This window comes from Pteropus alecto, unplaced genomic scaffold, assembly GCF_000325575.1.
Source record: "Pteropus alecto unplaced genomic scaffold, ASM32557v1 scaffold39, whole genome shotgun sequence".
NCBI lineage: Eukaryota > Metazoa > Chordata > Mammalia > Chiroptera > Pteropodidae > Pteropus > Pteropus alecto.
Window position 1 is genome coordinate 9,269,115 of NW_006443568.1, and position 11,951 is coordinate 9,281,065.

The 11,951-nt window shown below is 53.9% G+C and overlaps 1 protein-coding gene across 1 annotated transcript in view; it reads left to right on the plus strand.

Annotated features, from left to right (window-relative positions):
* Positions 1-5,393: 5,393 nt before the first annotated feature.
* The window catches only part of CRYBG2 (crystallin beta-gamma domain containing 2), a 16,873-nt gene continuing 10,315 nt past the window's right edge, over positions 5,394-11,951 (plus strand). The window contains exons 1-6 of the mRNA XM_006924388.1: positions 5,394-7,883; positions 8,304-8,351; positions 8,443-8,555; positions 8,723-8,852; positions 10,705-10,844; positions 11,653-11,779. Of these exons, the coding sequence (XP_006924450.1) occupies positions 5,394-7,883; positions 8,304-8,351; positions 8,443-8,555; positions 8,723-8,852; positions 10,705-10,844; positions 11,653-11,779 (3,048 nt within the window). The remainder of the gene's footprint in view (positions 7,884-8,303; positions 8,352-8,442; positions 8,556-8,722; positions 8,853-10,704; positions 10,845-11,652; positions 11,780-11,951) is intronic.

Consider the following 11,951-nt stretch of genomic DNA (forward strand, 5'->3'; position numbering starts at 1 on the left):
TGGCAGCAGAGCCTGCTGGCGCCGGGCACTCCTCATGCCCAGTGCCAGCTCCCGGATGTTTGGAACAGGGAACCCCAGACTGTGCTTGCCTGCAACCTCCATGCACAGCCCCAGAGGTCCCGCTGAATCCTGAGCCACCCAGCAACCTAGAAAACATGTTGCCCCGCCCAGCATCTTTCCCCATGGCAGAGAGGACAAAGGTCCAGCCTGCTACCCCAGGGTCAATGCTGCCAGAGCCAGCCCAGATCTTACCTGAGCGTCCCTCTTCCAGGAGGACTCGCTACGACATCACTGTCATCCTGCAGGGGTGTGGGCAGGCACCAGGGGAGGAGGGTGGGGAGCCCAAACCGGCCCAACCAGCTCTCCACCCCTTCTGCCCTGAAGAATCCAGGGGCTGGCAGAGTCCTCCCCCAGGGCCCCGCCCCATCACGGGGTGCCTGACTGACCCGCCCCAGGAGCCCAGGCTAAGGGCCCCACCACCTCAGGAGAGCCCGGCCCAGAGGCAGGAGCTCCAGGCCCGCTGGACACCTGAGTTCCCACACAGACGGTGAGTACAGGTCACAGGTCGGTCCCCATGTAGGGCAAGGGTGGGAGGAGAAACTGGCCCGGCTGCCTCTCTGGGGTCTCTGCCTTGTCTCCAGACTTCTTCAACTCCGGGCCCATTCATTTGTGAGCAGACTCTGCCAACCTCTGTCTACCTAGCCTGCCTTCCTCTCCCTCCTCTCACCCACGGCCTACCCCTCGGAGCCCACTGCTGCTCTCCTCCCTCGTTCACCTGAGGAGGGGGACATCCTGTCATAAAGAGGATGAGGGAGGGCCACCTTCTCCTCAGCAATATCCATTACCCCCTGGTTCTGTTCAGGAGACCACAGACCCTGCCTGGGAATAGGCACCCAACCAAAGTGCTGAGTGTCCTGGGGCAAGTTGCTTAAACTCTCTGGGCCTTGTGTTGGAGTAGATTTGGCAGCTGAAGGTGGTTACATGATCATGCTTTGAACTCCAGAGAACTAGGTGGCCAAAATAGCAGGGATGCTTATTAATAATGCCTCAGTCACAGCAATAATTACCCCATCTGGCTCTGTGTCGGCGCCAAGGAATAGGCACCAAGATTCCCAAACCTTGGTTTTTATTTGTGTTGAAATGACTCTCCCAAATCTGCTTAGTGGGCTCAGAGGTGAAAAGGTGGGTCCCCTAAACCTCACTGAGGAGGGGTGAACATGGGACCTCTCTAGGACCACTAGGAAGGGGCACTGGGCCTCAAACAGGGCTCTGAAAAGTTCCTAATGATGATGGTGGTGGCCGTCATTTGTGGTTTGTTTTCTAATTTAATAATCCTATTTAATCCTCACAACAGACCCATGGAATAGGACTAATCCTGCTTTGCACCCCAAGGTTATAATAGGCTCAGAGAAGTTACACCATTTGCCCAAAGTCAACTAGAAAGTGAAGGGGCCACAATTTGAACGTGGTTGCCTGTGCTCTAACCACTTCTCTACCCTGCCTCTCACAGAGGTCTCATTGGCTCAGTGCAGAGAGGCTGAGTGTGGTTGTTGTACAAATTCCAAGATTTTCTGTGACCCTGTGGAGGTGAGTTTGGCAGCACTGTGCTAGTAGAGGCAGCATCAGAAATGCCCAGGCCTCTGGGCAGGAGTCAAAATACCTGATCTTGTGTCGAGGAAGAGGGAATGTGGGACCCGAACTGGCTGAGACCTACCTGGGTGCCCCAGCTGGGAAAGAAGGGCTGAGAGAGGGAAGGTGGTGGAGGAAGCAGGCCTTGGAGAGGGGCAAAAGAAGCACTAGGTTTTGCTGGGGGGACTGGGGATCTACCTGCCACCCCCTGGCTCTTTTGGGCACAGGCGGATAATGACAGACTCTGGCTGGAGGTTAGAGCTCACTGAGGAGGAAGTGGACCTCCAGGGACCCTATTGTTTTATGTCCCTAGGGCTCTGGGTGCAGGATTGGCAAATATAGCGGGGAGAGAGGTAGGACACAGTTGGATCTGCACGTGAGAATGTGTATGCATCCAAGAGTGTGCGTCTATGTTCAAGTGCAGGCAAATTTCAAGAGGAGGAGGACTTGGAGCTGCGAATTGACTGTGTGCGCGTATTGTGAATGTGTGCTTGTGTCATTGTGTCTGTGTTCTGTGTGTCGCTGTGTCTCTGAGTGTGTGTAACTCTTACTCTGTGTGTGTTTGTATGTCTGACTGTGTAGTCTACATAAGTGTCCGTATATGTTTTTGTGCCTGTTCAACTCTGTGGGTCTGTGCGGGTGTCTGTCCATGTGTCAGCGTGTGCCTGTGTGATGCAGCATGTGTTTGTGGGCTTGTGAGCCTATGGACTGGTTTGGCCTAGTTTGAGGGTGACTCATGGGTAAGCGGGGAGAATCCAGGACTTGTTGGGTTAGATAGAGCTCTTTCCCACACTCCCCCCGCCCCTTCCTCAGCCTCTCCCTTACTGGCTCTATACACTTTATTTGGAGGTCACAGGTTACCCAACAAATCCACTTCTGAAGTGGGCCCTGAAGAAGAGACTGCTCTGGGAATGGGCACTTCTGCTGGGCAAGGAAAAGCATCCTGGCTCTCTGGGGTGTGTCTTTGGAGCAAGGACAAAAAGGGGGAGCTATATAGGCAGGCAGATTCCAGCATCATTTGAAGAACATTCTAGCAGTCGTGACTGTCCAAGATTCAGACAGGTCAACTCTCAACTGGTGACCTCCCTGTCCCTAGAGGTATGCAAGCAGAAGTGAATGATCACATATTTATGGAATGACTGACTGCCAGGGGTGTTGTACAGGGGTAGGGTTGGGTTGAAAGAGGCATTGCTTTCTGATTGTTGGGAGGTTCCTGACAATATCTGATCTGATTATCAATAGCTTTCTTGGAAGCTGCTCTCCTGTTGCTTTGCCAAAGCCTATAGGGCCTTCCAAATGTGGTTCCTGGTTGTATGTCTAATTCTTTGACCCCTGGACTCCTAGGATACCACCTTCATGGGAAAGTTGGCTTTGGATGAGCCTAACCAGGGTGTAGGGCATCACCTAACACAATTAGCATTGAATAAGTGAATGAGTGAATGAATGAATGACTTAGAATCCAGACCTTGCCCTTTACTATTAACACCACCAGGGACTGGAAATCTTAGCAAATAACCTTGTTATTAAGGTTATTCAGAAGTGGAGGGGAGACTTGGGGGCTCAGCAAGGGAGGGAAGCTCCATGAGGGGGAGTCTCAGTGAGAACAGGGGTTCTGTTGGAATAAAGGGGGCTCCTCAGTGAGGACAGGGGAGAGGGTCAGGGCCTTGGCGAAGGGCTGCACTCCAGGGCCTCAGGTGTCTGATTATGTCCTGCTCTCTGGAATTCTGGCCTAGGGAAAAGATTTGGGCCCCCCACCTTCCCCATACACAAGCCTTTTCTGGGGCCACTCAGACTCTGTCCTGGGCCAGGCTACATGCTGTCACAGCCACAGTGAGTCCCGAGTCAGGTCAGGCTTCCTTGGGCCTCAGCCTCTTTCATCTCTGCCCCTCATAAAACCTGAGTCATTGCTGGAGCCACAGGGCAAGGTCAGAGTTCTGGGTTCCACCAACTTCTTAAGGGGGAGGGTGATAGAGATGAGAGAGGGCAGTTGTGGGCATGGGTTCATTTTTGGCCTTAACTTCCCTTATCAGGGTATGGGTGCTGCCTCATGAGAGGAGGAACAGATCTGAAGACAGGCTGGAACTGAAGCTGGGGATAAACAGGCTGACCTCTTGGGTCTTTGGGTTTGAGAATAGGATCGCCCTTGTCAGTGTAGCCTGGAAGTCATAGTGGGGGCTGGATAGCCCCTCCAGGACTGCTGTGGCCCTGTTTAAAGGTAAACCTCCAAATCATAGAGTCTCAATTTACCAGGTAAATACATTAGGAAGATTGGTATGGTAGTTAAGCACTTAGGGCTAAGATTCAAATCTTGCCTCTGCTACTGTGTGACTCTGGACAAATTTCTTAACCTCTCTGAGCCCTTTTCCCCCTTCCTCTTCAAAATGGGAATGTTTGTTTATAATTCATTAATAATTTATTCTTTATGAGGTATCAAATGCATAGGATTCTTTTGAGGATTCCATGAGACAATGCACGTAAAGCATTTAGCATGGTGTTTGGCACAGAGTAAGCCCTCAACAAATTGCTGTTGTTGTTGTTGTTGTTACTATCAAAACAGAGACTGACTGGAAAGTTTCTAGGGAGCTTAAAGGTCTTCTCAAACAGTTATTACTATTCCCTGTTTAGTAAAGGAGGTAATGGAGACCCAGAAGGATCAAGGACAGTCAGAAAAGAAATAACCCTACCCCTAAAAAGAGTGAAGTTGAGAGGGAGAGGACCCCAGGAATGAGCTCAGAGCCTTGGCCTGAGGTGCAAGAGGGAAGATGCCTGGATATGGATTCAGATATGAATTCAAAGCCCAGCTTGGCAGCTTGACGGCTGCATCACCCTGGGCCAGCCACTCCTCTTTTCTGACCCTCGGTTTTTCCATCTGTACCATGGGGGAAATAATCACAGAGGAGAGAATTGAGAGAAAGTGCATTTGAGTTCGAAGCGCTGGGTCCTGAGGGGCTTCATCCAGACCCACAGATGCCTGCTGACATACACATATGCTCTAGCAGTCACACCATGTGCTCATGCTAATGCACACGTGTGCACACCTGCTGGTGTTTGGTCACAATTCTCCAAGGAGACAGTATGAAGTTTATGAGCCAACATTTCAGTTTATAAGGCGAGTTTTTGTTCTTTCCCACTTATTGGATCCTGACGATAACCCTATGAACCAAATACTCTTATTATTACAGTTTTGTGACTGGGAACCCTGAAGCTTGAAGGGAGGAGTGCCCTGCCCAGGGTCATCCCGCTAGCGAGTGACAAGGCCAGGGGAAACCCACCTTTGTTTGAGGCCAAAACCCATTTTATAATGGCAGGAACAGGGGCAGAACAGCTGACAGGTTTTCAGCTTTCTAGTTTTGGGCTCCCAGAGGACTAGATCCAGGGCTCCTTGGACAGAGCCCGAGCCCTGTCCGTAGGCCGGTGGGGTCAGACCATTCGCCTTTCTGCTCTCTCCCTTCCCTCTTTTTCCAGGCTCAGGCTTCAGCTTCACCCCTGGAAGGACCCTGGCATAGGGGATCACCTGAAAGTGGGGAGAGGAGTGGGAGAGCTGAGAGTATCATGCCCATTTTACAGATGAAGAAACAAAGGCCCCAAAGATCAAATGATTCGCTTGAGGTTACCCAGGCTGACCTCAGCAGGAGTAGTTATTCTGCACTATAAAGAGCCACACTTACTACTCTGACCCTGTCTCTCTCCTTCCTGGCACCGTCTGCAGGGAGCTGGGCCACAGTGAACAAAGGATGCTTCAGAACAGGTTGCCGGGGCCCAACATGGAGGAGGCAGGAGGGCCCCCGGCTCAGGGTGAGGCCCGAGTGGTGAGTACCAGGCTGACATGGCGACAGCGGCCTCCTGCCCAGGAGGAAATCAGACACCGTTTTCACAAGGTGTCCCTGGTGTCAGGGTCCCGGATACAAGCCCCCCGGGAGGACACGTGCGATTGCGATCACAGCCACCATGGAGAGAATGTCAATGGCTTTGCTGCACAGAAAGAAGAGACTGTGAATCACCAAGGCCCCCAGGGAGGGGCTGGCTCCAAGAGCTTCCAGAGCCATGGGCCTATTTTCTCCAGGAAGTACACATTACCCCACAGGGAGAAAAGGCTGCTGGGGAGGCTGAAAGAGGCTGTGGACCAGGGCAATGGCAGCCCCCAAGACCCCAGGACTGAGCCACCAAGCCTGGGAGCCACGGCCAGGACTGAGTTTTCGGTGCCTTTGCCTGGGCCCCGTGAACCGAGCCCCCACCCAGGTGTGGGCCTTGAAGAACGGCAGGTGACACGCACTGTGAGGACCACTGTGGTGGTAGGAGGACACGTGGACCGACGGGTGAGCAGCTCTGTGACCTTGGAGCCATCACTCCCTGGCAAGGCTCTGCCAAGGGGCCGCAGTGCTGTGCGCACGGTCCAGACAGTGGTGGTGAGCCCCAGAACTGAGGGTTCGCCAGGCCAAAGTCAGGCCCGGGAGCTGCTCAGTAGCCTAGTGCCTGCTGAGCGAAGCCCACCGGCCAGCCGGCTTCCCAGGCTCATTGCTGCTGTGCTGAGGAGTCCAGGTCTGGGCAGTACAGGGAGCACAGCCCTGGGGCAGCTGCCTGAGATGGAGTCAGTGCAGCCAAAAGACAGATCTGCCCTGGCCCCTGCAGGCATCTCAGAGTGTGCCCACCCACCTCAGAACGAGGATGTCCCTGCCGCTTACCTAGATCAAGACCAGGGCCGAGCCCTGGTTGCCCATGAGGTCCCAAGGGTGCAGGGAGCCTCCAGCCCCACGCAGCTCCCTCTCCAGACCTCTCAGGACCACGTACCAGTGCCCTCCTCTCCCAGACTCCAGACCCACACCCCCTCCCTGGGACTAGTCCACCCCGCTGAGCAGCCTATGGTGCCTACTCACCCCAGAGCTCAGCTCACTCTTGATCCCAGGGAACCCCAGGCCCTGCCCTCTGTAAAAAGGGAAGGGCTCCCAGATTCCATGGTAAGGAGTGAGGTTGTTACGGTCCCTGATATGGTCCCTGGACAACCTCTTCCATCCTCTACAAGAAGGAAGGCTGTCCCCAGCCCAGGAAATCTTTCTGCTCCATCTTCCCCAAGGAATAAGGTTGTTCAGGACTCTGAAAATGTCCCTATCTTCTCCCTTACCCAGAAAGAGATAGTGCAGAGCTCTGATTTTCCTGCCGAACCATCCTCCATCCAGAAAGAGGCTGTGCAGGGTCCTAGTGCTCCTGCTGCCTCGTCCCCCAAACCAACCAAGGTTGTTCAGAGCCCAGAAGGCAGGCCTAGCACCGAGAAAGAGGCTGTCCAGGGCATTGAAGGCAGCCTTGTCCCTTTCCTCACCAAGGAAGTGTCCATTCAAGACCTGACTGCTCCTGCTGTCCCACTCCCTCAGAAGGATGAGGTTGTCCAGAGCCCTGAAGGGAGCCCCATCTCATCTTCCACCTCAAAAGAGGTGGTCCAGGGCCCTGGTGCTTCTGCTGCCCCATTTTCCACCGAGAAAGTGGTTGTCCAGGACCCTGCTGTTCTCCCAGCTCCCTCCTCAGTGGGCAAGATGCCCCCCAGCCCAGGAGGCCCCCCTGCCCCAGTGCCGATGGGAGCAGAGGCCAGCCTGGAGTCCCAGCTTGTTCCTGACTCCACTGAGGGCAAGGTGGTCCCAGAGCCATCGAGGGAGGACGAGGTGGCCCTGGCGGCTGACCTGGAGATTTTCTTGGATACCCTGCGGAGCATGGAGCCCCCCAAGATCCTTCACACTCACCGGTTGCCACGAGCCCCCCGCTCTTCTTACCTGGCCATGTATGCCACGCTGCCTGCCATTGAGGAGGACCAGCCTGGGCCATGGGTGCTGGAACACGGCCCCCAGGAGGTGCCCACACCGGAAGAAGAAGAGGAGGAGGAGGAGGAGGAGCCAGAGAACCCCTACCTGAGCGATGACGAGAAGCTCCAGCGCAGGAAGGAGAAAGCTGGGCCCAGCCTCTCCTGGGACTCCCGCCCAACCCGGCCCCCCGAGGCCTCTTACTCTCCTCTGGAGATGATGAAGAAGCATGTCACAGATGCTAAGGGCCCCCACTCAGAGCCAGAGTGGCAGGTGGGCAGCAGGCCCACTTCCCGTCTTGGAGGCAGCCTTCTCTTTGGTGGTCTGGAACCACTGGGCACAAAACTATCTGCTCTGGCCCCCCACGGGGCACCAGGTCTCAGGAAGGTGCCAGGACAGCTGCCCCTGCTCTGCAGTGAAAGGCCGCCACCAGAGAAGCCCACATGTACCAGGCCCCCTGAGGGCTGGGTGAGTCAGGCCTTGGGTGGGCAAGGGAGGGTGCCTGGCCTCACCAGGTTTAGATGGTGTGAGGATCATGATTCTGGGAGGAAGAGTCTCCACAGGCCCGAGGTTTGGACCTGAGGTCTGGTTCAGTGTGACCCTGTGTAAGCTACATCTCTCTGGGCCTCAGTCTCCCTGTCCAAACAACAGGGGATTTGCACTGTGGATTCCAAAGGGCTCAGTGGCTCCGATCTCTTGGAAGCTGGGGAAAGGGAGCAAAAGGAACTGAGCTCCTTGGACTGCATGATGAGGCCCCTGGTGGCTGGGGACAAGTATGGCATCCTCCGTAGGGGTGGAGGCCAATAGAAGGGATGTGAGATGCTTGGAGTGGTGGGAGGCAGTAAGGAGACAACCCTATAAGACTTCTTACCACCGCCTCCATTCCAGAGTCCAGCATCGAAGACCCAGGGCAAACTGAATACCAGGCCTGGAAAGGTAGGGGGGCGGGAGGCAAGTATGTGTGGGGGGTAGCAGGAGGTGGCAGCCTGGGGACAGAGCTTGAGGACCCCCTCTGTGCCTTCTCCAGATGATCCTCTTCTCGGAGCCCGGCTGCCAAGGCAGCAGCAGGGAGGTTTGGGAAGACACTGCCGATGCCTCCAGCTGGGCCCACGTGGCCTCCATAAGGGTGGTTCGAGGCTGGTGAGTGCAGAGTGCTCGGGGAGAGACGGCCTGCTTGTGAACCTGGGGCAGTGAGGACAATGAGACGTACCCAGGCCGAGTGGCAGAAACCCCTTCAGCTCCCCAGAGACTCTGTTTTGTGGGTACATCCTCTCTCACCCAGTGATCCTGGGTTTCTGTGCCCACAGCTGGCTGCTGTATGAAGAGCCGGAGTTCCGGGGCCAGAAGCTGATTCTGCCTGAAGGAGATGTGGAGCTCGGAGCCTCAGGGCCAGCGTGGAGTACCCAAGGCATCGGCTCCCTGAGGAGGGCTGTCCGAGTGAGTAGGCCAGGGTGTGGGGCGGATGCTGCTTTTTCTACCCTGGGCCAGGGGCCCTGAGAAGGGAGACAGCCTCAGGTTGCTAGAGTTGGGATCTCTGGGAGAGAGCATATGGAGTAGGGGGCTGAAGGGGGATATATTATGAATTAACCTATAGATTCCTGACCTTGGAGCTGACTGGGGAGTGCTCAGCCTGGCTTGGGGAGGCAGGGGCCAGGCAGAGGCCAAGCCTTAGCTTGGGAAAGCAGCTTGGGAAAGTTTGAGCTGGTGCTGGAAAAGGATTCAGTTAGAACAGCAGAAATAGTTGGGGGTGGATGTGGGTGCTCACTCACTCCCAGGGCCCAGGCTCAAAGGTGCCTCAGATGTTTGTTCATTCATTGGCTCAAGGATGCTCGTTGATGTCTGTTGTGTGCCAGCCACCATGCCAGACAATGAGGGTTTGGCAGGGAGACCTGCTCTCTGCCCTGCAGGACTCAGGGTCAAACTAGGGTATCAGGGTGGGGTTTGCAGCAGGAAAGCCATATAATCAGATTAGGAGTTTATAAACACATCCCTCTGGCTGACAGGAGATAAAAAGACTGGATGGGGATCCCAGAGGCAGGAAGACCAGGAACGTCTGGGATTTCCAGAGGCACACCTCTGAATTTGAGGGAGGGAGGCGTGGTTTGAAAAAGCATAGTCAATTTTATAGTTTCATGTCTGTAAATTGGGAAAAAACCACCGTTTTCATAACACTAATTTACAAACTATAGAAATGAAGCTTGACAAAATCATGTTGGCCACTAGAGAGAACCAAGAGAGAAAACAGGGCAGATGGATGTTTTGTTTGGTTTGGTTTTTAATGAAAGGAGGAATAACTCCGAGTCCAGAGCTGTTGCAATCCCCCTGGTAAGAGAGGACAAGAGATGACGAGTCTTAACTAGGACAGTGGCCCAGCCATATAAAAAGGGAAATAATTTTCAAAGCCTCTCCAGAAACACACAAATGTTTGTGGACAATTTATTGTGAGCTTCTCACGATAAATTCATCTTTGTGTGGGAGATAACAAAGTACAAGAGGAAAACAAGGACTTTGAAGTCAGGTGAACCCAGATTCATTTGATTCAGTCAGCATTGACTGGGCACCTACTGTGTTCCAGGCACATGGGAGGTACTGGGTTGCTATGGTGAACAAAAACTAAACTGCTCTATTTTGGGCCCTGCTACTTACAGACTGTGTGCCCTCAGGCCACTTAACTTCACCAAGCCTCACTTTCCCAGTTTGTGAATGGAGTAATAACTCCCAATGGTAGGACTAAGTGAGATGGGGTAGGACATACCCTTAGCACTGTGTCTTGCACTCAGTCGACACTTCATAAAGCATCTGATGGAGTAAATGAATGAAAATAGTCTTGGTGAGGAAGAAATACCCAGAATGCAGAGGGTCTGCTGCTTCCTGGGATGAGGTGCAGATGGAGCCAAGCCTGGACAGGGTCAGGAATTATACATAAAGGAAGGGTCAAAGTTAGACCTCAGGAAGCAGCTGTCCATCCCACCCATCCCTCCACCAGGCTGGAAGTCAGGCTGCCCAGAAGCAAGGAAAAATGCGTGGCACTAGGCAGGTACCTGCTAGGAACTTTGGTCTCAGGTCCTAAAGGTCTAGTGAGGAACCAGCATGGTCTTTGGTCTTGGGCTTGTTTGGCTGACCTTGAGAGAACACCCCAGTCATTCTCCTGGACCCAGGGGAGATGGCCACAAAGGTTTCCCAGAAGCCCCCTGAAACCCTGCTGGACAGACTTGGAGAAGCAGATGCAGGCCGGGGTAGTCTCCTAGGGGTTTTTTTTACACTTTATTTTTCCACCCCTCTCCCACAGAACTATATTACCTCGGAAATCAGCCTGTACTCTGAGGAGGGTTTCAAAGGGGAGCAAGTGAAGCTAACTGAGGCCTTGGAGGACCCCCAGAGCCTGGGGAGGCCGCTACAGGTGTCATCTGCCACTGTCTCTGCAGGACTGTGAGTCTGGGATGTTCTGGAATCCCTTCATTTCATATTCACTGTGCTGACATGACACAGTCCCTGCCCTCAAGAAGTTCACAGTCTACTGGTGGGGACAGACAAGTAAGCAGACGGTGGCAATCCAGAGTTCCAGGGCTGGGGAGCACGGAGCTGTGGGAACACAGAAAAGCACCAAACCAGCCTGAGGTCAGAGAAACCTTCCTAGAGGGGGAGACTCCTCAGCTGGGATGAGTTGGCTCCAGAAGAAAATAAGTTCCCTGATGGCAGGGATTTGTATGCTTTGTTCACTACTGTATCACTGATGCCTGAAGCAGAGCCTGGCACAGGGTAGATGCCCCTAAATATTTGTTAATTGAATGAATGGGGAAAAGACTATATCTAGCAGAAGAAACAACACCCGCAAAGACCCAGAGATGAGACATCTTGCTTTGAAACTTCAGTCTGGCCAAAGAAAGCAGCAAGTGGGGAGATGTGAGGCCCAGCAGGAAGGCAGGGGGACAGACCGAAGGGCCTCTAGTGCAGCTGTGCTGTATTGTGAGGCTAAGTGGGAACTACTAGGGGTGTTCAGGAAGGTATGTGTACTAGAAAAAACTCTCCAATTGCCGTGTGGGGCCAGGCCAGGGGAAGGGAGACTGAAGGAGTAGCTGCTGCAGGAGATTATGGGTGCCTGAAATGTTCTCCAGAGTCCACATGCCAGAGGCCTCTCCCCCCAAACCTCCTCTGCTCCAAACCTTCTCTTCCATTCACCAATCTGTGTCCTGAGCATCTGGAGAGCAGCTGCCTCTCTGCCTCCCCTCCTCTCCAGGTGGCTGCTGTACCCCAAACCCTTCTTTGAAGACACTCCCTGCATCTTGGAGCCTGGAGAGTACCCCACTTCAGAGGCCTGGGGTACATCAAACCCCAGCGTGGGTTCCCTGAAGCCCATGAGATTGGTAAGGAGTAGGTGGTCTTAGGTAGCCTTGTCCTGCAGTCTGGGGAAAGAGGCAGGACCTGGGAGCTCCTTCTCGGAACAGGATTGAAAGAGAGGGTGGATTCGCTCAAGGGGTGGCAGATAGGGAGGATATGGGGTTGGCCATTTTTAAGGATCTCAGGATCAAGAAAATC